The sequence below is a fragment of the Teleopsis dalmanni genome, chromosome X, assembly GCF_002237135.1.
Source record: "Teleopsis dalmanni isolate 2A chromosome X, ASM223713v2, whole genome shotgun sequence".
NCBI lineage: Eukaryota > Metazoa > Arthropoda > Insecta > Diptera > Diopsidae > Teleopsis > Teleopsis dalmanni.
The window spans coordinates 31,248,544-31,275,954 of NC_051848.1; the positions used below are offsets into that span (position 1 = coordinate 31,248,544).

The 27,411-nt window shown below is 26.9% G+C and overlaps 1 protein-coding gene across 2 annotated transcripts in view; it reads left to right on the forward strand.

Annotated features, from left to right (window-relative positions):
- The window catches only part of LOC119687408 (protein phosphatase 1L), a 49,582-nt gene that overhangs the window by 10,179 nt on the left and 11,992 nt on the right, over positions 1–27,411 (forward strand). The window contains exon 2 of one of the 2 annotated variants that reach the window (XM_038101707.1): positions 4,076–4,256. In XM_038101707.1, coding sequence (XP_037957635.1) covers positions 4,076–4,256 — 181 coding nt within the window. Of the gene's footprint in view, positions 1–3,396; positions 4,257–27,411 lie in introns of those variants that run through there. The other variant, XM_038101706.1, reaches the window with a different exon arrangement.

The following is a 27,411-nucleotide window of genomic DNA, read 5'->3' on the forward strand; positions in this document are numbered from 1 at the left end:
AACAAAATTGTCGCATCTGAGGCAGTAAACCATTTAAAATCCGCATGCAACTATCAAAAGAGCTTCTCATCTATTGTATGGTGTCAGAATTCTTCAAGTGGTTTTATAAATCCGTCGCTACGGCTAAGTGATTATCAATTTTTTGACGTAAAATTAATAAAACGGATGTGGAATATATATGTTTTTAGCAGAACAAAAGATATGTAATTCCCCGTATGAGTAATTGCTGTTTTTGGGGATATGGATTGACCACCAAGATCATTGATTGATAAATTTATCACCATTAGACTTTTTTGTAGGGCTACGAATGTATGTGGACCATTTGTAGACCTTCGACACTTTAAAAACGAATATCAGTTAAGTTATGACCAAGCTATTACTAGGTTTGTGCTGACTAGTCATCGAAAATTAGTTAAAAAGGTTCCAGTTCTATATGGTCTTTTGTACATGATATTTGAATGATATTATACTGCACACCTAATGGCAAGGTCCAAAAATATATTGAATTAAAAATTTAAATAAAATCGAAATCACAAAGCTTTTAGTTAGTTTGATGTACGTTTATATCCGGGACAAAAAAATAGATAACTCTGTTTAACACTGTTTTTAGACCTATTGTAATTTAAATAGTTTTTATGAAAGTTGTCGTTTATGAAATAAATTAAGAATTAAGATATAGATTTATTACTATCTTCAACATAACTGGCACAGCTTAAATAGATTTTATAAATAAAAAAAATATAAATTACTAGTTTAATTTCTCTAGGAATGATGAAGTACATAATATACTCTTTTTAATATTTTATACGGCAATCAAATTTAATTATTAATTAAAATTTAACAAAGTTCTAAAATTAATTATAATTTTTAAAGTCTTTAAAAGTGGTTTAATTTAAAGTTATTTCAGTATGCATGGAAAGGGAATATATGATATGTAATAATGGTGAATAAATTGCCAAAATTTATTACGGTCTTTTATTTAATACGAATGTTTTTCTTACATTTCTGATCGTTATCTTATCATGCCAATAACAATTGCTACTCATTTTCTTAGTGAGCAAATAGTGTTAGTCTTGAACCCCCTAAAACCATATCTTAGAAATGAATGGAGAAGATTTCCACAGCAATATGGAAACTGTATTCCAGTATTCAGGGAAGAGAGAAAGGCTTAATACCTTGCAGAGTGGGTTTATTTAAGTTTATTATATATCTCTGGTTATACTGAGCGGTAAATTGTGCAGAAACTCATTGTATGCATACTGAATTGCGGTACGCTACAATAGGATAGGTTCTGTAGGAGCAATATGAGCAAGGATCCAAATAAAGATGCTGTGAAATACACTGCGGTCGAACTCATCATTCCAATTCAATTTAATTATGGAATTTTACAATTTCCCTCAGCTTTTCTCTTTTGTGACTGACAGCTGCAAACAATTACATATTATATTTGCATTCACTTCTGATGTGATACAATTTTTTATTATTGTTTTAGCCGTACTGAGCCAGTTGGGAGGGTGGACCATGATCCTATTTATTGCTCATATGGCAAATTGAAATTACAATCCGTCTTCAACAAAAATTGGACGACCGAGATAACGATGAAATTGTAATTTACATAAAATCAAATCGAAATTTAGATCGTTTTCCTTTAAAACACAGTTATATTGCGATATTATGTCTAATTCTGAACAATTAAAACAAAAATATGTAAAATATAACTATATTGTTCGGTATTTTCATTTGCAAGTGTAGCTATAAAAACAATATCAGGATAGCATTTGTTTAACGAACCTGACCAAATATTACATTAGTTTATTCCAATACATTCAATACATATTCCAATACATTAGATTATTCCAAATTTAAGTTGTTCAAAATATAGAGCCCTTATATGTATCTATATATAATTAAGATAATTCTAAATTTAAATTAAGCAAAATTTGGAGGGAGTCTCAATCAATATTATACATACTAGATTCACACGAGTGTTTCGTTTGTAATTTTAGCTGTTAATTGTTGTTGGTTTCAATCCAAAATGAAATTTTTATTACAGTTAAAATTACAAACAAAACTATAGTGTGAATCCAGTATTACACTCTGCAAAACCTAAATTAAATTATTTCCAAGCACAATATTTTTCGACGCTACTGTATTTTCATTTGTTCGCACAACTAAATTTCTTAGCATATAACAAATGCAATATACTGGCATAATTATATTTGAAACAAATTATTCACGATTTGGCTATGCAAGATCAAGATACTTTAGTAGAAAAATCTTTATTGTGATTTCGAAAAACTCTTACAATTTATTAATAATTATTAACTGCATTCTGCAGTTTATTGTTTTTTACCAACTTTGAGAGTTTTTTATATATTAGTTTTGAGTTTATAAAGAAACTAAACTAATTCTTTTTATTATTATTAAACAATTCTACACATTTATTTAAATGACTTTTATTGCTGATTTTTACCGCCAATATTTTTATTTATATAATTATAAATGCAAGCGAAATATATGAAAAGAGAACTGTCAAAACAACTTATGCCAATTGTCGTTTGTGCTTTACTAAACTACGAACCGTTTTTTGCCGTACTCAATCAGTTGTCGGCGAATTGTACTCGCGTAAAGTGTGGCGGTGGCAATGTTATTCATTAATGTTTTCGCTCATTTATAAAATTTGTGCACAAAAATATATAAATGCAATACTAGGCCGTTAATAGGCCAACAACCGTAAATGCTTTTTCGGGAGCATACTAAAATATTTTCTGTAAATTATTTTTTCTATACACTACGATGATGTACATTCAAATCAAATATGCCCAATAAATTAGTTACAAATAAATAAAAATTGTTTTTGTTTTATTCAAATATTATAATAAATTGTTTTAATAACAACGAATTTTGTGTACATTATCATTATTATCCTGAAGGAGGAAAAACTTTCTTCAACAACTTCAACAAGAATATTTTCATTCTTCATTTCTTAAAAAACCAATATACACAATATACGAGACAGATTATTGTGGCTATTGTTGTTATTGTTATTGTTATTGTTGCTGTTGCGCTATTTCTTTTTTAATTTTAACTTGTGTTTGTTGGTGTTGTGAAGAAGGCGAACAAAAACAATAAGAAGATTTGGTCTTTTGACAAGCAAATGAATCTTCCCTGCACAGCAAACACGACAACGCAACGTAACGTAACGTTTCACATCAGTTGAACCAGCAATCAGCAACAGCAACAGCAAAAATGTTAAAAGAACAACAAAAACAATGAAATAAATGCAGCTAAAAATAAAATTTTAAACATTAAATTAATACTATATTATATTTTTTGACAGAAAGTAAAAGTTTTAAATAAATTTTAAACAAAATAATCATTTTAAAAATACTAAATTTAAATAAAATATAAAATAAAATATACACATAGTTATGTTGTAAAATACTTTTTTACTGAATTCAATTCAATTCAACGCAACTAGGCAGTGAGCACAACGACAAATACAACGTAGCGTAAACCTTAACGTTAATAATTACCGTTGGTTCGACATCAGGTTTACAGCAACGCAACCACAAAGTGTAAAGCAAACCACATTAATATCTCATTAGGCGAAATATAAAATTCGAATACATATAGAATAAAATTTTAAATTCAAAATAATGCTGACCTGTTTACCGCTGTTGCTAAAGTAACCATTCAATTTTTATAAAAGTAAACAGATAATTTCTTATATACTTAATAACTATAAAAAGAGTAATAGAATTCTCCACAATATAAAGCACAAATATTTAAAAAATATTTAAAAATTCGATTTAATTAATCAAGTGCACATAGAAAAACATTTAAATTTTTATCTAATCATATATACCAAATCACATGGATGACGAACTTGAGGATAAGGTCTTATACCAAACATACGTCTCACACATGAAGATTCTATCGAAATTCGCCGTAGGCTTTTCATCCATAAATTCGCCATTGGCGTATATATGGAAATTATGTCGTCTCTATGTATTGCGTCCAGAAGTCTTATTTTGTGCTGTGATCCTATTTATTTTTCTTATTTATATACAAGCTGTTGATGTATGGAGCCGCGGCATTATTGGCCGCATACAAGCCACACTTGGTCGTCAACGTAGTCGTAACAAGATACTAGATGCCGCAAGTAGCAGTAGGGAACAACTCTGTTGGGAGGAGATACGTCAACAGAGCTCTGCATTTGCTGTACTTGGTCGACGTCCTCGCATGGAAGATAGGTGAGTTTTAAAATCTATTATATTATATTAGATATATAATTATTATATTATATGTTAAAGAAAATAATCATTCATAAAAGAAAATATTCATTCATAAAAAAAATGAATTTTATTCATTCATAATCATCATTCATTTTTTATTGTTTTTATACAAATATTGAATAATTTTTTTAATATAAATGAAGTTTAATTACAAATGCATATTGATATTGATTAATAAATGTATATTAATCAAGAAATGTATATTAATCAACATATGTTAATATAATATAAATAATGTTGTGATTTCCATTGGCCAACCACTACCAGGTATTGTCATTGAACCATGTACTGAGGGCATGGCCTCGTGACTGTGATATGATTATAAGGCCATGACAATGACAAAGCTCCAGATGCTGGAGTTTTGAGCACAAAGAAATATATGCAGATTAAAGGGTTTTAGATCATTTGATTTAAAAATATTTAATTCTGAAAACTCCCAAAAGAGGAGGTTGTTCGATGGAATTAAGATATGTACAGTTTAAAGTCTTTATATGGTTTTATATTTATGGCATAACGCGTTTTATAACAATATTTATTTATTTATTTGTGAGTTAACACTAAAATTAATTTTAAAGTTAACTAAGAATAAGGAACTAAACTACAAATTCCTTTTCCCTATTATAACCATATTAAATTAGGTTCTGCTTAACAATTCCTAAATCAAAAATGTCTATCAGTCATTCTATATAGATCTAGAAGCTTTAATAGCATCAATCATCTGCAGAACTATAAACAGGTTAAATTTGTTTTTTTAATTTATAAACTAGTTTATAGAAGAACTTTATTTAATTCTTAAAATATCAGCCTGAACTATTTTATCGTCAAATAGTTTTTCACTCCTGGACTATACTCATCTTTATCAAGTAATATATTAATACTTATTGAATATTTAGTAGTAAATGCTCACTATTCACTCACTTTGTTTATTGAGATCTTAAAAAATATTGATACTATATATTATCTTTATGTGGCTTCTTATAAATAAGTTAGTCTTTTTGTTAATTTATAAAACTATTTACTATAATTTGTATTAGAATGAATTGCTATATTTTATGACTTTTATTAATAGCCATCCTCACATATTTTATATAATATATTTACTAATTTATTAATTAAATTTTAAAGCCATCTGTTTAGTGGTAAATAATTTTATTTAAATGCCATTTATATTTCAAGATATCAATGTATATATCATGCTATTATTAATAACAGCATTTTTATAAAATTGTGATTATTACAAATTATATTTTATTTTTAATTTATATTATCTTTAATTTTATTACCTATTAATTATATAACAAAACTTAAGTTAAAAAACAGTAAAACTTTAAAACACTTTAGACAGATCGTTTTGTTAAAAATCCTTTATTTTATATTTTAGTTATTATATTTTTAAGGGTTATTTAGATATCTTCGTCACATTATATATAACATAATGCTATAAAAATTATAAACATTATACTGGACGTGATTGTATATGTATAAATTTGTAAGTATATTAAGGAAAGGGTTAGCGCACTTCTATGCAGAGATCTATTGTGCCCACACTTAATGATAAACTCAATTATTTTAATAGATATTTAAATAGGTTTTACGTGACTGTGCAAAAAGCTATCTATCTAAAAAGGTTTATTTAATGTGTTCTACTTATAAACTAAATTACTGATATCCATATAAGCAAAAATATATACACGAAAAATCCTATATAGATTAGTATTGTCATGCTGATTCCTATATCTAGAGTAATTAAGTAAGTGTCTTTAGAACGCATTTCTTTTAATATTTTTTACAAATTATATTTAAAATTTGCATATTTCCATATTTAATTGGATACGTTTAGTATTGATTTCGTTCATTCATAGTGTGAATTGATTACTATATTAAGATTGAAGTCTAGAATTATTACTTCTTGAAATTTTATAAGTTGTGCTTGAGTGAATCTCAAATCCGTATGTAGTTGGGTAAATGTCATAATATAATGTTATATAAAAATAAATCGCTTATTTATATAGTTTTGAAATATCGTTTTCTGGCTAATTTGTGAGTTTAATCATGTATATATTTAGAAATCGACTATATGTGTCGCTTAAATATATAAGGAAAATGACAAAATTATGTTTCTAGTATTTATTATTGGTCTTCGCTTTTGTAATAAATTATTTGTTTTTTTTTTAATTATTTTTTATACCTCAGAAATTATTCTTAATAAATTGTATATAAGATTTGTCAGAACGTTTGTAACACCGCAAAAAAATTGTCAAGTATCAGAAATTAAGCAAAATTAAATATCATTCTTGTTTTTTTGCTTTGTCCTGTAATTTTGTTCAAACATATATTTATGATATCACCAAGTTATATAGTCACTTTCTGGCACTTCGCAGATATCTTGATAACCACAGAGGATATCCTATCTTTAATAACTTTTTTTGTTAAAACAACTATCTACTGTTGTTTCCTGTTTGGGAAACTTATTGTTGTTTCCTGTTTGAGAAACCTATTGTTGTTTCCCAGTACGAAAACCTATTTTTATGTTCCAGTACAGAAACCTACTGTTCACTATGAAAACCTACTGTTGTTTCCCAGTACGGAAACCTAGTGGTCTTTTCCAGTAGGGAAAATTACTGTTTTTTTAGTACGGAAACCTACTGATGTTTCCCAGTACGAAAATCTATTGATGTTTCTCAGTACGGAAACCTACTGTTTTCTCAGTCGAAAATAAGGCTATCTTTTTATAAAAGTGTGTTAAACAATTTTTATGCTACCAACCGGTGCTAGCATAATGTGTCCACTTTTCAAGGTCTAAGTCAATCGCTTCTTTTTGGAATACGTGCTGCGTCCGGTAGCTATTCCCATCATCAATTCACAAAAATAACAAAAATAATAAACAAAAAATTTGAAGGAAATAAAGATGCTATTTAATTATGTTTCATATGTATATGAAATATAATTACTTTTATTTTTTGTTTGTCTATATATATTTGTGAATTGATAATGATGAAAGACACCAGTGGCAGCCCATCTCTCAAACAATTAATGTTTTGTGTTATTCATATTAGGTCCGTAGACATATAGTAATCCCTATATGATATGATCCAAAACGCGTTGATATAGTTTTGCTCAAGGGATTTTGTGATCCTTCAATCAATCTAGCACACTCAAAAGCTCCAGTATATGTATTCTATAACCTACTGCTTGATTTTTGATAGGATAATCAGATCTTATAAATCTGTATTTTATTTTAAAAAATCTATTTGATACTGAAAACTTAAAAATGGAAAATAAAACTAATTGCTTATGATGTAATATATTTACTCATAGCTCATACGATATGTATATAACTTCTATTATCACGGATTATATATTACAGATGTATGCTGTTTCACATAATTAATTTTTTATAGGTATTTATTTGTAGTGTGTTAATACATTTAATCTTTGAAGATTAATATTTTATAATAGCACTTAGTTTGACTTTCAAATACTAGGTTACTGAACTAATATTTTCGATTAGATTATCACCAACAATTCGATAATATAAAGTAAAATGTATTCATTATAAGACGGGAAAACATTTTTAGTTAAATTAAAAATGCAAAAGTTCATTGCTTCAAAAATATGCGAGTACTCGCACTTGTTCTCATACTGATACGTATGCAGATACAACTGTACCATGTGGAAGACATGAACTTGTACCACACAGATACAATATCTTGACATAAACCGATGTGATCTGACGCGATATGATGCACAGTTTCGTAGTATTTTTAGCATAGGGATGTGAAATAAAAATTTAAATAAAAATATTTTTTTTTTGAATGAAATGCAAGTAATTGAGTACACAGAAAAAAAAATTTTTTTTTCTTAAAGAATATTATGCAGTGTTATAATCAGTTTATTTATTTTCATTAATATTGTTTATAAGCAAAGTTAATCTTCTTTATTTGAAACGCATTTGAACTTATTGACTTGAGAGATTAGCTTCGTAATTCTGCTGAATTGTAATGAAATGCTTCTATTCTAACAGACGTCATATGAATTTGTCTGGAAAACATTTTTAATACCTTTTACGTGATATTGTCTAATCACACCCACTTTATTATTGACAATAAAATTTTTCGTGCTTATATGTATGGTAGTTTTTTTCTCAAGTTCTACTGTAAATGTATGGAACACAGATTTTAAATATATTATATGTTTATAATAAGAGGTCTAAAAGTTTTATCGAAATGTAATGTCTATTTGACAATATAATATATATAATATAATGACAATATTGTCTGACATAAAAAATATATTATATAAATCGATGAATGTTCACCAATCTGATTTGCAATTCAGTCCCACTAAAGGAACGTACTTTGTATGAAAAATTAAAACGCAGGACTATAATTATTTAACGTGGAAGAGAGATGTCGGTTTATGATTATCATCCGTTTAACACAGCATTCTCTGTATTCTATGTATTATATTCATGTATTTAATCAATTATTATATATTAATAAAAATATTAAAAGTGTAAAGGTTTATGTAATTATTAGATATTTAAAAAAAAATTGAATAAAGCTACCGCCCGTCAATAAGCTTTATTTGATTTATATGGTAGCTTTTTGCAAACATATATACCTTGCAATTACAAAATGGACATTAATGCACAGGAATAAAGGAACACCAAAATGACATAAAGGCAGAAAAAAAAACAACTGCTTTAGCACAACACATAGCAGAGACGAAACATGTAGTAGACATAGATAACGTAACAATAATACTTACTTATTTCTTATTTCGCCATAACAACCGGTTACCGGATTCCGGTCTAACGCAGCATATCTCTCCAGGCATCTCTCTGCTACCTCTCTGCTCTCTGCCTTCTCCAGTCTCGTACATCAAGTCCGGTTAGTGCTCCCTCAACTTGATCACTCCACCGGAGAGATTTATTATGATAAACGATCGGCATGCATTGAAGAGTGTATTATGCTCTTTACACAACAAATGTTAAATAAAAGTCTAAGACTTGTTTTTTATAACTTCTTATAAAAGAAGTCTTAAGTTTGTATTCAGATATCAAAAATTTAAGTAAAAAAAAGTATGCGAATAACGAAAGTCAACTAAAGCAATTTCTATACTATTGCTTATAAATGCTTTTCACACGGCAACAGTTAATGGTGATTAATGATGACTGTTCAACTTTCTTAAGTTGTTGTTGTTGTACACATGTTTGTTGTTTTTAAACTGTTTTGCGAATATATTAGCTCATTTACACTTGTAAAACTAGATTTCATTCTCTCTTATATTTTCATTTAAACGCTTATAAGAGGTGTATTTAATGTTCTTAAAATGTGCTGTTCTTCAAAATCATTATGTTAATATCAAAACTTTATTCAGCTACTGAAATGGAAATTTTTTTTAGAGACATATGTATAGCGTGTCTCTTTATTTGTATATTTCACTTAAACTGCTGATTGCAGTTACTCCGATACCAAAAATGTAGTGTCCACATAGCAGAGACGAAACATGTAGTAGACATAGATAACGTAACAATAATACTTACTTATTTCTTATTTCGCCATAACAACCGGTTACCGGATTCCGGTCTAACGCAGCATATCTCTCCAGGCATCTCTCTGCTACCTCTCTGCTCTCTGCCTTCTCCAGTCTCGTACATCAAGTCCGGTTAGTGCTCCCTCAACTTGATCACTCCACCGGAGAGATGGTCTACCTCTACGGTTTCTTTCTCTAATTACCGCTTTAAATACGTTTTTCGCTGAAGCATCTTCATCCATTCTTACGAAACCGCTGCATGTTAATTTGCTGTATTATATCAATATCGTTATAAAGGTCGCATAACTCGTGGTTCTAATATCTTACGAAGAACTTTTCTCTCAAACACTCCCATTACTGCTTCATAATTCTGTGATAACGTACATGCTTTTGCGAATGTAGCAATAATTGTTGGTGAAAAAAACTATATTAAAAGATTGACTTTGGACATAACCAAAACCATGAATAGGAAATAGGACAGTGACAGGATCAGCACCACCTACCTGCTGCTACTACAAACTTGATTGTATAATCTTTATTGTATTTTGTTATTATATTATTATTTGAGCCTAAACTTGTTAAAAGATTCCTGTACAATAATCCCCCTATATGTTTTTAAGAGCAGTTGTAATAATACGAGGAGTATTATTGAGGCCTGACCTAAAGAAGAAGTCAAACAAACTTTGAAACATCGGCGAGATTCGTTTAGACTTATATATAGGTGTATATAGATATATACAAGCTTTTATTACCTATTCACATCAGTTTTTTTTTCACCAGTTAAAAATAATTAAAAAAGTGTGATCACAGCTACCTTAAAATTTTTTTAACCTTTATTTATTAAATTAGAGGATTTTGAACTGTGAGCTATAGATCTCTTTCGCTCCTTACAAAGAGTATTCCTCTGAGCCCAATTTCCTGAATAAATTGTGACAAGAAAACGTTATAATCTAGCTCATAGGTCAGATGAAATTAAAGGTTATATAATTAAAATTTTAATATACAATAATACTCTGTTTTATTAACACTTGGCACTTGGATTTACTAAAGTTTCAATTTACTCATATATAATAATTTGAAATATTTAATAATCAATATAACACAAAATAATAAATTGTATTTTTTTAAAATAAAATAACAAATATCTTTAGTTATTTTTGAATATATTGACCCAACAACCTATAAAAAACATTTATATTTAATTAAAAAATGAACTTAAGTGCGTATATAAGCTATAAATCATCATTATAGAACCTTTATTCATAAAAAACGATAGTGGTGTGTAAAATTACAAACTTAACAGACAAATGCGTAAAAGTCAATACCTCGGGCGGGCGGGGCATACCAAAGGCATGGACATTTATAATGTGAGTTAATGGCTAACATTTACAAACAAATTTTATATCATGTGGGCAGCTTCAGTGTACAATTCTAAGCATATTTTTATTGTAGTATAATAAAGCTCAGTACATTAAAAAATTTTTATAAGTCTACTATTGATCTAATTATTGCTAAAAGCAATTTGTTCTTTTAAGAAATTAGTGTCTTTATTAACCCACAATCCAATTAGGTCTGACATTCAACATTATAGTACAGAAAGTATACATTGTTATTTGTGTTGTTCTTTTCATCCGTAGTGGTTATATAGACATATGAGGAAAGAAAAGTTTTAAAATAGAGATAATTAAGATAATGGAAATGAGCTGGTGTGTTATGGTAGTAACAGATTATGCATCATCTATTTAAATAGAATACTTGCCACCTAGAAAAATGTGGCTCAAATTAGTTATATTCAGATTTCTAAATTGTCGACATTGGATATAAACACAGCGTGAAGTATAAAAATAATACTGACTCCAAAACAGCACTGGCTTCACATTGCAGTACATCAAGCATAAGACGGATCTAGATAATGTAAAGGTGTTACACCACGAAAATAACCAATAAAAACAAACTTCTAGTCACACCAGACTCAATTATGAAATTGATATACAGTACTCTCCTCAGGTGTATAAAAACACCTTTAACAAAGCCGGAAAAAGACAAATATATCATTTCTCTATATATGTATTTTATATATAAATGTCAAAGTATTGTCTAATAATTTCCTTTATATATGTACATCATGTTTTAACACCATGTTTTAACGTGAATGTAATGTATAATTATTTCTTTTTAATATATATTAAAATATAGTTACATTATATTAACAATTTAAAGTACACTGATGTTGACTATTAAATATAATCGAAATATCGGCTCATATAAAATGTTTTAAAAAACAAAATTATTATTAAAAATTATTTGGTCATTAAAACAATAAATTATTAAATTTATTATGATAAACGATCGGTATGCATTGAAGAGTGTATTATGCTCTTTACACAACAAATGTTAAATAAAAGTCTAAGACTTCTTTCTTATAACTTCTTATAAAAGAAGTCTTAAGTGTGTATTCAGATATCAGAAATTTAAGTAAAAAAAAACTATACGAATAACGAAAGTCAACTAAAGCAATTTCTATACTATTGCTTATAAATGCTATTCACACGGCAACAGTTAATGGTGATTAATGATGACTGTTCAACTTTCTTAAGTTGTTGTTGTTGTACACATGTTTGTTGTTTTTAAACTGTTTTGCGAATATATTAGCTCATTTACACTTGTAAAACTAGATTTCATTCTCTCTTATATTTTCATTTAAACGCTTATAAGAGGTGTATTTAATGTTCTTAAAATGTGCTGTTCTTCAAAATCATTATGTTAATATCAAAACTTTATTCAGCTACTGAAATGCAAATTTTTTTTAGAGACATATGTATAGCATGTCTCTTTATTTTTATATTTCACTTAAACTGCTGATTGCAGTTACTCCGATACCAAAAATGTAGTGTCCGTAGACTTTTTCTGCTTTAAAAATTGATGCTTGTGCACAAATTTGTTTATAATTTTTTTAAAAGAATAACTGCTAATTTTTTATATTAAAACTTTATTGTTGTTTCTTTGGTGAATATAAATCAGAAAACAGAAATCAATTTGAATAAAAATTAAATAAATTATGGGAAGTTTAAGAAAAATGTTGTGGGTGTCCGTACACTTTTTCTGCTATGTGTATATCATCCTTATTCCTTTTTAGACTCGGCTATTGTCGCAGTGTGGTATTACATCTATTCCACATCTATTTTAAATATACTTTATCGTGATTAAATTAATTATTTAGTAAAAATTTAAATCGTTTAATTGCGTTTTGAATGACGTCATTAAAAATCTCACAGTAATTTGAAGAGTGAAGTATTGCAAGTTTTTTTTGTACTTCATTGTAATGTCGTACATTATTAAATGTTTTGCAAAAAAGTTGTCAATTATTGTAATTTTTTTAGTTTATAATTTCTTTGCAACATATGCAAATATTTATTTATACATGTACATTGCTTTTGTACATTCAGTAATATGTGACTAAAGAACAAAAAATGTCTATTTTATTAATTATTGCACAGTTTTGTAGATACAAAAGTGTATATAAGTCTAATTGGATTCACTTTTTGTCTTCAATATTTTCAAAGCATTTTTTTTATATTATTTCAAACAAAACAAAATATCTCAACCTTAAATTACAGAATTTCGAGAATGGTATAGATGGGTATTATAAAAGTTATTTATTTAGTGAAATAATGTATTATAAAAATACGAGTATACCTTTAATTATTGCATTACTACAACAACTAGCATTTATAAGTATCTCTATATGTTCATCATATTGAAAACTCAATATTCGTTTTGAAATATCACTCCATAATCCAGCTAAAAAACAAACCTTTAAAACTAAAATACATAATTACGATTTTGTTGTTTCGAAATTAAACGTATATAGATCAAAATTTTGATAAAATATTTATTTCAATTTATTGTATAAACCTTGTCATACATTTCGATTTGAGAGTTCCAATGGTTAAAGTCGAGTTCGAGAAAATAAGGCAGAAACATAGTTCAAATCTTGACAACCATGTGAATCCGCTGACTAGATCTCTTGCTAATATGACAACTTACTCTAGACTGAAACGGTATGATAGACCCGCCAACCTGCTTTCCTAAAGATAATCCTGATTAATTCAACTTATACAACGTGATATCTGGTAAATAAGTCAGATATCACGGCTTATTAAGAAATAAATTTCAAATCATTATATACCTATTTCATTATAGTATGTTTATATAAAATTATTTGTAATGTAATGTTATTTGTCTTTAAGATTCTAAAACTTTAACTTCAAAATTTAACTTCATTTCAATGTCCTCCGTTCACCAATGGACTTGCCTGCCTCCTTGGCCACTGTTCTTCACCAAGTTAACTTCGATTTGCCTCTACTTCTTACATTTGTGCATTCTGCTCTAGTATGGCATGAGATAATTTATTGTAATTTTTTCTCAGCATGTGTCCCACGTTACCTTGCATAACGTCACAAAAAAAAAAAAATTCAATACTTAGAAATCCCATTATCTTGGTGACAATTAAATCACTAAAACGTGAAATATTACTTTCTTAAAATTTGTCACGTAACAAAAAAAAAAAAAATCTGTTATTTTACTTATCATATATATCTCACATCATATCTTCAATTTCACACTAAAAATATTGATAACCATGTGCCTATAGCAATCAGAAGTCATACTTTCTCACACTTTCGTCAATATAAAAAAAAATTAAGAGACTAACACATCTCTAGAACAAATGTCACACCGTACAATAAGTTCTACTGAATGCTATTACCTCCAGACCAAATGCCACACCTTACAATGTTACAATGTTACTTGTAGATTTTCACTATCTGGTTACCCCAGACGCGAAAAGACCGTCACTGAAGAAAATTATATGTAAAAACTAGTTACCATATTTGTTGTAAGTTTTCATAACTTTGTAGAAGAACTAATTTTAAACCAAACATATTAAGCCTTTCATGACAATTGTGTTTCATATAAATCACAAAAATAGTGTTACCATATTAAGACCATAAAATAAACCCTTTATTGGTACTATTGGTTAACAATATCGTTATCTGAATATCTTTGTAGAATATATTTATTGCTGTTCGAAATAAATATTATTTTTGTCTTTTTGCACATTTGCTATGTTACTCGGGTACCAAGCTCGTTATTAAAGATCGTCAATACCTTCACTTTATGGTTTCTTGAAACAGCTTTTATGTCTGTGAAAAATTGCGGTTGCAGTAAGAAAGATATAAGATCAGTCACAATTTTTGCATCACAATCTTTACTTAATACTGTGCTAGATAATAATATTTTGCAATATTCAAAGCCATAGTTCAACATTCAACTATTAGTTCACTATCCTAGCCTTCAGATTGTTTTTCGCTTAATTGTTAAAAAAGATGTTTCACAGATAGCATTGACAAGCCAGGAAATAATGACAATTATTCTGATTGTTTTGTGAGAAAGTTTTGTAAAACAACTATAAAAAAAATTATATAAAATAAGTCAATTACTGATAATAATTTTTTAAAATTTAAACTTTTACTTAAAATTGAATTTGGAACAACAAACAAAAAGTCAACGCTACAGCAATTTATAATCTAATATAAGTTTAGTAAGAATTTCACATATTGTGGTAAATCACAATATGAAATATTTAATATAAATTTAATTAAGAATTAAAATATAAAGTATTTAAGTATAAAATATATATTTTATATTATTATTTTTAACTAGAAATGTAACTAAGAGAATCATTTGTGCATTATCTACAAAATATACAAGATACAAGAAATATAAGAAAAATAACTATTACTTTTAAAAACAAAATATAACTGAGCGTTTTATTTCTAAAACTAAATAATAAGACGCTTTTCTTTTCTTTTCTTTTCAACACACAGAAAAGTGTTTTTTTTTTCAGTTTTGTCATTTACATTTTGTTTTCAAAAATAATAGTTATTTTTGATTTTTATATTTTAAAGCAAAAATAATTATTATTATTGATTTTTATGTTTTAAAGCAAAAATAATTATTATTATTGATTTTTATGTTTTAAAGCAAAAATAATTATTATTTTTGATTTTTATATTTTAAAGAAAAAATAGTTATCATATTTGATTTTTATGTTTTAAAGGCAAAATAATTTTTATTATTATTGATTTTTATGTTTTAAAGCAAAAATAGTTATTATATTTGCTTTTTATGTTTTAAAGCTAAAATAATTATTATTTTTGATTTTTATGTTTAAAAGCAGAGTGTATTAGTTACTTGTGAGTAGAAAAGTAAAAAACACATAATATTTTATTTTTTAAAAATAAAATATAAATTTAATCCAATTATATATATTAAGTTTTGAGTTTTATTTTAAAATGCGAATAATAAATGTTAGACTGAATCGAATAGCAAAGAAATGCAAAGACAAAAATTTTTTTATTTAATTTTATTGAAATTTGGCTGACCATACAACGCTGTTTCGAGTATTGCCAATTACTCTTTATCAGTGGTCTTTGGAAATAATCGATTTTTATTTAATTAGTTTATAGTCCGTATATAATTTGTTTGTTATTAATCGATTTTAATTTTTTTAATAATAACTCTAAGGTCACTGATTATTATATCTATGCATATGGCTATCCCATAGGAGTTAATACAAACTTACAATCATGATAATTTTTAACACACCCAGTTCTCTTTTTAAAATATTTATAAAATAAAATATAAAATATATAAAATAATAAAAAATATAAATATAAAAAATAAAATAAAATATTTTTAACTGAAAAGTATTAATACTTCTTTTCACTGGTTTCTTTATTAGTTCAGATCTTTGATCCATACTTTGGAGCAGATAGAATAATCATTCAATAATAAATAATTTTTTAAATTTTGAATTTATTTATCGACCTTTTTTATGATGGTTTTTATATATTTTTTGCAATATAGACATGATCCTGATGATGACTCTCAAGGAGGGTCGAAATATAGAGTATATTAAAAAATATTAAGTAAACGTTGAATTATTTAACAAAAAGTTACCTATAGCCGGATAAAATAAAATATATAAAACCATTATAAATACTTTTTATAAAAAAAAACTTATGAAACATAAATAACATATTAAATATTTAAAATAAAATTAAAAAACATTAATATTTATCATTATCACTATCCTAATATATAATAATTTCAGAGTCATAATCATTATACAATAGTTTCTTTAATAAAGTAACTAATTACCTCGTTTTACTCACTAAACTGCATATTCATTTAAGTACGTAAAATTATTTTATACCCAAATAATTCTGTAATAGCACACATCATCATTTAAATCATCATTCGTAACTGTCAGAATATCAAAATAATTTCATTAATACTTAATAATTTACTTATAAAATGATTAAAAAATTTAATGGATTTCATTTGATTTTCTTTTTCAATTTATTATTGTGTATTACTGCATAAACTATTCGATTTTTCACTGTCATCTTGTCTTTTGCGTCATTCTAAATAAACTAAAATTAAAATTGTAATTAAATTTCCATTTTCACAACAATTTATTATATTTTTCTGATGTAAAACAAAAATTATATATAAATAATATATATATATATATATGTAGGTAAGACTGTGTGTGAACTTTGCACCAGTTCTATACGCTTTAAATAATTGAATTATATTATTTTCATATGCATGTTTTCTAAACAAATTTATATACGAATAATAATTAATTTCACACATATAAATGCTAATTTATACCACCTTTACAGTCCAAAACTATTAAATAAGTCAAATATTGTCACTATATTTTTATTAATTTTAATAATTAAATTTTATTTATTAATATATACCTCATACTTTATCAGAAAAATCAATTTTTTTTGAAGCACAGTACATTACAGTATAGTGATAAACTCCAATAAACTGTTATCTCCATTAACCATTACAATTATACGTTTACACGTGCTAAGTAAAATCTAGATAAACACATACTCGGATGACCAGGCGAACATCAAATCATTTAACTCTGTGTTAATAAAGATTAAAGGTTACAGTGGATTGTCTGGTAATTCTAAATGAAATGTGTGTCGTTTTTTCTGAACGCCAAAGCTTTCTGAGGCACCATAATATTATTGGAAATGGCTAGGCTGATAATTTAATCAAACAGGGCACTAATCTTCCCTGGTTACAGATAGTAACAATATTGAAATATCTGTAAAATACATAAGGTTATTCCAGAGACTGATATATCTTGGGAAAATGAATACACTTTTGTACCATCTAGATTAATGTGTCCGATACTAAATAAGAAGAAATGAAGTAATTTACTCAGTCTAACAAATGAGTAAGTTGTCTAAACGGCCACAAAATATTTAGAAGTTATGATCCTAAGCTTGAAGCTCCGTTCAATGAATATTACTACATTTTTGAGAGTAAGAAAAAACCGTGGTACACACTTCTTTTGTAGCTGTCCGAGTGTTCTTTGCCGTTAGTGTACACCGGACCTTAATCAACATGTTAAGAAGAATATATGTAACCATGCTCGTCGATCTCTCTACCTGACTACGTGTGCTTAAAACTTATCATAAGGATTCATATGGAAAATTCAAGCAGTTCAAGTTTGCATATGGATGAATACACATTCATTGATTCCATCATATAGTGCACATACAAAACAACTGCATAAAATAAACATATATTATTGAACTTAACTACGTTATATATAAGTTGAAAAAACAATTAAAAATATAAAAATAAAATAGATATTTAGTACTTGTATGTTAATGTTAAGTAATTGATTTTGAACAACACAATACTTGTGGTTGGTATTAAAGCATCGACGAAGCCATTCAAACTTTTTGTTTTCCATCTGATTATTTTATAGCAATAATAAACTTAAAATATATATTGTTGATTTACTGTCATTTATTTTTTTTATTTACGGTTCAATAAATATATTTACTAAGTAATTATCTAAAGTGGTGGAAGACTTAACAAATTATCTATTGTATTCGTAAAACATGTCAAAATATATATGCGTGTATTATATATCTTTTCGATGAAGTGTACAGAAAAATTTTATAAACATTAGTAAATTTATTAGTAATTAAAAAAAAATAAATAAATAAATTTATACATATAAGAATTGTAAATATATATTTAAATATAAATATACTTGATTTATTTTGTTAAATTACAATAATTATATGAACAATACTACTACTACTATTATTGTCGAATTCCCCCAGTGTGATATAGTATCACAATGATTCTTCTAAAACTGACTCTATTTGGTGCTAGCTCTCTTTCGATCGTTCTTCTCCAAGTTTTCGCTGGTACACCAGGTCTTCTGCTACCTTGTGGACTATATGCAAACGCTTGCCTTGTAATATAAACTCCCTATCCACTTCCACTTACTCACTTTTATCGCATTTTGTGCTAGTTTTTGAGTGGTTTGGTTCAGCAGGCGTTCATTTGTTAATCGATTTGGTTATCATATTTTGAGAATTCTAAGTAGACACTTATTCTAACATAAACACTTACATCTTTCTGTCTATATGTCTGGAATGCTTCCATGTTTCACAGCCGTAGTACAAGATAAATTTCACATTTGCATTAAAGATTCGCAGTTTAGTCTGTCTCCTGAGTTGTCCTGAGTCTGTCTACTGAGTTAAGTTTGCCAAACGCGGTTTTCGCTTTGTTGATCCGAGCATCAACATCTTCATCAGCACCGCTTATTCAGTTAAAAAAATATAGTCTTGTTATTTCTGATATACACAGAAGCTAATCAGAAGTATCTACATTAATATTTGTCTTTACAGGGCACTGAACCATAGGATGGCATTAAGCTAGATTCGGCCTACCCTGTCGTATCTCCTGTAAGGCATGTCTGCCAATTTTCGTAGAAAGGAAACCAGAACACTTGTTGTGTCTATGTCCAAGCCTGACCAGTACTGGGCTTATGTTTTTGGGGGCCCCCTTCATTGACACACTCAACGATATTTCCAGTATTAGCATTGGCCAGACTTTCGCTTTTATAAATGCTTCTGACTGGTTCTAGTTCGATCTTTTTCTACCCACTCTTACGAGGAATTGTGTATTCAAAACGGTTTTCTTAGTTAATTGAGGAGGAATGGTTCCTCTCTTCACTTAAACTAACTAAATAACTATATCTATATCTATATATACATATTTATCAGTTTCAACACTGATTTTTAGTAAATTTCTAATAAACCAAAAAGTTTTTGTTAAAGTACTATATATTTTTCTTAGAATATCTTTCAAATCTCGAATACGAAAAAATAAAAATATTATTAATATTAGCATTACTTACCAGTTAAATATAAAATTAAAAGAAAACACACCGCAAACTCAATCATTTAATCACAAAAACTGTTTTTTTGTGTGTCCACAAATCAAATTTCGAAAAAAGTGAACTATTTTTATGACCTTTCTAATTTTTGTCGACAAGAAAGATATAGTAAAAATTTGTTGATTTTTTCGAAAAATTAATTTTAGATTCTAATTTTTCTTTCATGTTCTGTGCAGGAAAATAAACAAATGTTTTTATTTTCTTATATATACATATGTGCGCATATGTATATATTATATGTATTTATTTATTTATTTTAATATTAATTTTTTTATACATTTTTTATGTGTATTATTTTGGTTTTTTTTATACGATGTGTTCTTTAATTTATTTACAAAAATATATATATAAATTTTGAAATGCTATATATAATTTTTGATTTTTGAAATTAAATAAAAAATAAATAGAAGAGGCCATGCATCATGAGATACACCGAATCTGTATTTTTTATATTATTATATTTTCTGTATACAAACTCGTTGATATGCTCTACTTTGTGTTAACAATTTTGTCGTTTTTAAATATTTCTAGATCTTGTTTTTTTTTTTTGTTTTTATAATACTAATTTTTTTTCTTTTTATTTTTATTATTAATTTAACACTTCTTTATTCTCTTGTACGCTAAACTCTGCACTACAGAACTTAATAAAATAAATCCTATGAGAGCATTTAAAACTTGAATGTTACATAGATTTAAATACTCCTAACTAATTATTCTTTAGCATTATATAAAATCTATAAAATGTTTATAACATCACGTAGCACAATAGATTTTAAGGTCACTGTGTCAAAATACACATATCTCCATAATATTTCTAACATCTTATAATATTACAATTACAACTAGTAAATAAGTATCTGAAAAAGAAAATTCATTAAATCATTTTTATATAGAAAAAAATTAGAAATAAGTGAACATAAATAAATAAACAAAAATAAAAAAATTATAAATAAATTAAAACAAAAAATAATTTATAAAACTTCAAATAATTATGAAAAATAATGAGAAATTCAACTTGAGCTTTACCAAATCTTTACAGAGCAATTCTGGCAGAAATCGTTAAAAGTCTTTCACAAGATCTTTGTTAGATCAATCTGAAGAACGTTTATAAAATTTTACCTACAAAAAGATTTCGGCAACGATCTTTCAAAGATCTCTCGTATTCTGGCAGCGGTCTTTTGCCAAGCTGAAAACTCTTTTCGGTCTTTCAAGGAACTAAATAAAAGATCTGCTATTGTTCAGGTCTTTCGATTGTTATCTAAGATTTTATTTCTGTTTTTCGTGTATAATCTTTTGCTTATATAAAAGAAAATGCATAACAATTAGAATAGACTGTATTCTATTTCGATCTCTACATAAATGTTTAAGACTGCAAATCCTTTTATTCATATGATGACGTCAAGCATGACTTGAACTGATGTTTCATTTTGTTGTCACAAAATCGAAATAGGGTTAGGGTTAAAATTAAACACATATAATTCAATATAAAATATTTATAAAAGAACAGAGACGACACGAAACAGTAAGCACTGTTTATAGAACAAGGTCTATAGACGATCCATATCCATGTGAGATGTGTTGAAAATTGTGGGCATATAATGAACTGTAAAATTTTTGATATTATCTACTGAAATATTACACTTTTACTGTTCACCAATTATGGTTTTTTTGTTTGAGTGTATTATTCAATTTATTTAGTTGTTGATAGTTTATTTATGGTTTTTTTTATCCCATAGTCCCTCCAAAATCACACCTAATAAATAACACTTTTTTTTAAATAAATATTAGCTTCAAAGTGATTTTCAGCTAATACATATTTTCTATGCCATTATCTCTTACTTTTACAATTGTTATAGTTAAAGCCTTTCTTATACACAGTAGAGATTTTTTTTTCGGAAATTAATCATTTACTTAAGAAAATTAATCATTTACTCTGAGAAGTAAATCGGTTACCTCAATGTGCCAGAACAATGGATTTCTGCAAAAATATATGGTATTGATGTGTGCAAAACCCCTTTTTAGACTTAGCAGAGCATATATTGTATGTTACACACTGCTGAAATCCATCACTTATCGAATTTCAGCTTAATACGAGTACGTTATAATACATAATGAAGAAAAGGCAGTACTTCAGATTGTTTTGTTTATATCAGATATAGTCATTTAATAAGGTAATTCCAAATTCTGTGTGTATGGAAATTTCATTTGTCCATCTCAAAATCTTAGTTGGACTACTTTACGTTCAAAGAGACAAGCACACAAACAGGCAGATAACTCAGATAGACAAACGCTTAACCAATTTATTCCATCAAGCGAGAAATTAATGATGATTGGTTGACACTTTAAAATTTTTGACAACAATATTGACACACTCATTGACTTTCTCGTTAAGGTTTTGATTGATTGATTTACGATTTTAGCATAACTAGACATATAAATGTTAGAATATTAATTAAAAATTTATGTACTAATGTTTTGAACGAGATATTCAAGTTTATGCCGCCTTATGAATGAACGAGTATGTGTTCTGGTCAGTGTATTCGTGGATGACGTCACATACACTTTTGAAATATCATTTAAATTCTTATTTTAAATAGATTGTGAACAAACTGCAGATTCGGTTACATGTTTTTATAGAGGAAATTCCTTCAATTATTAACATATTTTCAGCAAATTTAAATATTTAATATTACTATTTATGCTGTACTTTACTTTTACTTTTAAAGACTGGATCAATCGAGAAAAAAATTTGTTACAGTTATATATTAATCTTAATTATATATTAAGATTTCAGGGACAGGTTTTAGCAAGGAACATTTTAATGTCTTAACACTTTAAAGCCCTTTCTTGAGAATCTTGATCAATTAAAAGACCTGCTACTAAACTAACCTAACATTGTCTAACTTTAGTACAGTGTATTTTTCTTCACGTGTCTGTTAATGTTTCAATTCCAGTAAATCCTCTAGAGATCGCCGGTATAACCTAACCTAACCTTGTCTAAGTTTAGTACAGTGTATTTTTCTTCACGTGTTTGTTAATGTTTCAATTCCTTGCAATTCATAAACTTTTTAGAGTTTCTTTAAAAAAGTTTCCTAAATTTCTACTACAATGAATTAGATAACAATATCAGTATACTATATACCAATTCCAATGAACTAGATACCTATTTCTATGAACTAAACAGCTATTATTTCAATAAACATGATACCCATTCCAATGAACTTACATCTCAAATATCGATGACAAATTAAATAAAATTAATTCTCTTTTAATTAATTAATTAATTATTGTTTTTCATATATAGTAATTTTTATGGGTTAAATAAATGCAAATAGTGTTTAATTTTTTCCTTTTTCACTCATTAAAAATTACTCGAAATAATAATTAAATTTATCATATATTTTGTCTTGAATGTATTCAAATCATACACGCCAGATATATATTAACAAAACATATCAAGTAGTGAGCCGTTAATGTATATAAAAGAATTGCAGTATAAACAAACTGAAAATTATAAGTAAAATAAATTCTGATCGGCTCTTTCATATAAGTACAAATTCAATAAATTTGCAATGACAATCAGTCATATATTTTGTCTTGAATGTATTCAAGACATACTCAACAGATATATATTAAAAAAACATATCAAATAGTGAGCCGTTAATGTATATATAAGAATTGCAGTATAAACAAACTGAGAATTATAAATGAAATAAATTCTGATTGTCTTTTTCGCATAAGTATACATTCAATAAGTTTGCAATGAATCTTTCTCCTAAAATCGCATATATATTTTAAAAATTTATATCCCATATCAGAACAATTAAAACAATATTTAAACAATTTTTTATTGATTAAAACAATATTATATATAAATTTAATTAATTTTTATATTTATTTTAATTATTAATTTTAAGTTAATAATTATTTTTTAATTATTATTATGCTGAAATAATTTTTATTAAATTTGACATTTTTTTCATTATATCATATTTGTTTATAAAATAAATACATGTTACATATTATTTTTTTAGACAATTAAATAAAATAAATATATGTATGTAATATTTTTCAAATATTTAATTTTGGTTATAAATTTTACAAATTTAAATTTGGATACAACAAACCTAATAACAAACAATAACATAATAATTTAGAAGCTTCAAAAGAGAGATTCAATAAAAACAAATAATAACATATATCCTACATTAGATGTTAGGATGTAAAGTGGTGGGATATGAAAATATATCGATTAAATTTAATATAAAAATATATATCAAATGAGAGCAAAATCTTATTTTAAATTATTTAAATATTTGGGCACTTGCCTTGTGATTGATACATAATCGTACTTCTTAGATAAATATTATATAAGGTCGGGAAGCGACCAGTTAGGAGTCTATGTATTGGAATTACACATCTTAAGACTAAGTGCTCTTGCTAAAATGCTTCTTGTAAAATAATATAATTGGCAATTATCTAAGCTATACTTTCTTGTATGCCACACAGATGATCGCCCCATCATCATATTATGGGGCATTTTGCTCTCCCTGCAAAATGCATTCAACGAACCATTTTTAGTTCGAAATTTGTTTGGACTACAAGTGTCAGACTTAGAAAGCGTAACTGTCAAATTTTTTTTGTTTTTATAATATTTCAGTAATATAGTAATTATAAAGTAGGAGGAAGAGTATAATCAGAAGTTTTTATACACAACATCAGCCAAAATCAGATAATATAATTTCGTACAGCATCTGGATTAGTTTCTGGATTATTGGACAGTAATGATAGAAACTATATAGAGTGAACAGTGATTAAAGTATTTGAAAAAATTGAATTAATCTTATATATGTAAAGTAGAGTTTGTTTTTTTATTCTACTCTCTTTTCTTCCTTTTTTTGTAGTTATATTTTTAATACGAACTTGTATAATTATAATACACAAAATAAACATTATCATTAAAAAATCACTCATACGCCACGTTAAAAAAATTTAAAGTCTTTATAACTTTTACGATATGATAAAGATATTTAAGTAGCATAAAGTATATACCATTATATTTTGTATGTAGACTGATATGCGTGTATACTATGATATATCATATCATACATACACATATATAAAGCCAAATATTTCACGTAATTAAATTTGTGTATTTGCTCTTAATTTAATTGATTGTTGTTTTAGAATGAAAAATTTTTCTTTTAAAAATTCTTAATTGAAATGCACATAAATTTACAAAAATTAGTGCCCACATTTTACTCATTGCAAATTTCTTATCGCAGAAACTATCGAGTAGAATTTGGCGGAGTTTTTTCGTTATTGTTATAATTTTTTTTAAATATAATTATATCAGCTTTTTATGCATTATTTTTTTTTTATATATATATGACATTTTTAAGTGAATATTCTTATCTAAAATGGTATTCATTTGAACAACTAAATAGAATGTCTTCATATATGAAAATACTGAAAAAAAATCAATATCCAAATTACTTACTAAGCTGTGAAGACTTTTTTTAAAAGGAGCACAAAAAATTACTTTTCTAGATGTTAACATCTATATATCTTTATTTCCAACAAAAAAAAAAAAATATAATATGCAGTTATCATAATTAATACTAAATAAGTCTCTTAACTAATATTACTAACAATTACTTCTTATGCAAATTAATTACCTTCTTCTGAGAGGTTTAAATATATTTTTGTTGAAAAAGACGTAATTTTCTTCATATTCATATATTTTGTTCGATTAGACTACAAAAGGTTTAAGTTTGACACATCTACCTAGGTTTCTCTATTAATAAATATTAGATTTTGGATCTGCATACTTTGAACTTAAATATGCACTGACACATATATTATCATGCACATATATTAAACAATAGATATATTTCTATGTATAAAGTGAATGTGAAAAATCCCAGTAAATCTCTTTCAACCTATTGCCTTGCTGATTACAAGGGGAAGTGGGTCCAAAATACCGTTGTAAACTGCAACTAAAGTGAATGTTTTGTGTGCTTTTTAACATTTGTTATCGATAATGACTCGCCAAAAGCTCCGGGAGCCTGGTTGGGAAGTTTTTATCCAACCACCTTATAGTCCAATCTGAAGTCTAGACCAAGTCTGAACAGATTACTATCTGTTCTTGTCTATGGCGAACGATGGACGATGTTTCTTGTGAAAAATTCGCTTCAAGTGAAAGAGGCATAATGTAATTACCTTAAAAATTACAACAAGTTATCGAACAAAACCGTGCATATTTGACCTAAATCAGATTATTCTAACTATAATAAATAAGCCCTCATTTTCATGCAAAAATAATGGATTTCTCTTTTACAACACCTATTAACATATGGTATAAGGAAAGCAAATTTAATGCTTTTGTAATCTGTTACTGTAAGTTTCCGTTTTTAAATCTTGAATAAATCATTTTTATATTCTATTCATCGAACTGGTTGTTAACAAGAAATCACTATTTGGAATTAAAATTAATTCTCGTTTATTGCCAAAAACACTCAATTTTTTGGAAAAACAAGGTAGCATTAGTATCAGTCAAACAATGCTTTTTGATTACGAGAATAAAATACAATGCGTGATAACTGGAGATAAGACATCGTATTCACCTGATTTAACACGGTGTTAACGTCTATAATACCTTCTTTATAGATAACGTGTATAGCTAGTTATTTTCTATTCTCAATCACGGAGCAGTATATAGTTGGGCATTTTACAATTAAATATGAAGTTTTTCTTTATCTTCACATCTACATACATATGTTTTTGGCGCAGAAATATTGAGTTTGTGGAACATGGTAATTGCAACTGTAGTGCCTTGTGATGGTTCCATAAAAGGTGTAAATTATATATATGACTTTTAAAGTCAAAATATATTCAGTTCGGTGTGGTAGGTTAGGTTAGGCTGGAGTGGCGATCTTGTGTAGCAAAAAAACCCACTTGAGCTTAATTAATGTCCCGTTGTGGTACCACATAGCGTTGGTTCGAACATAGACTAGAAGATTAGTATACAACCAATGCCAAAAAAAGCAAGTTTCAACTAGGCTTCAAAATGAATACTGTCTTCTGAATGAATTTCAATGATTTTCGGACTATATTCTATACGTTATAGACTGTATTAATAGCTTTATAATACGGCTATTGAACTGAGTAATTCAAGTTCTATAAATTGCTGTTACTGACCGGCCATCAATTCATGTT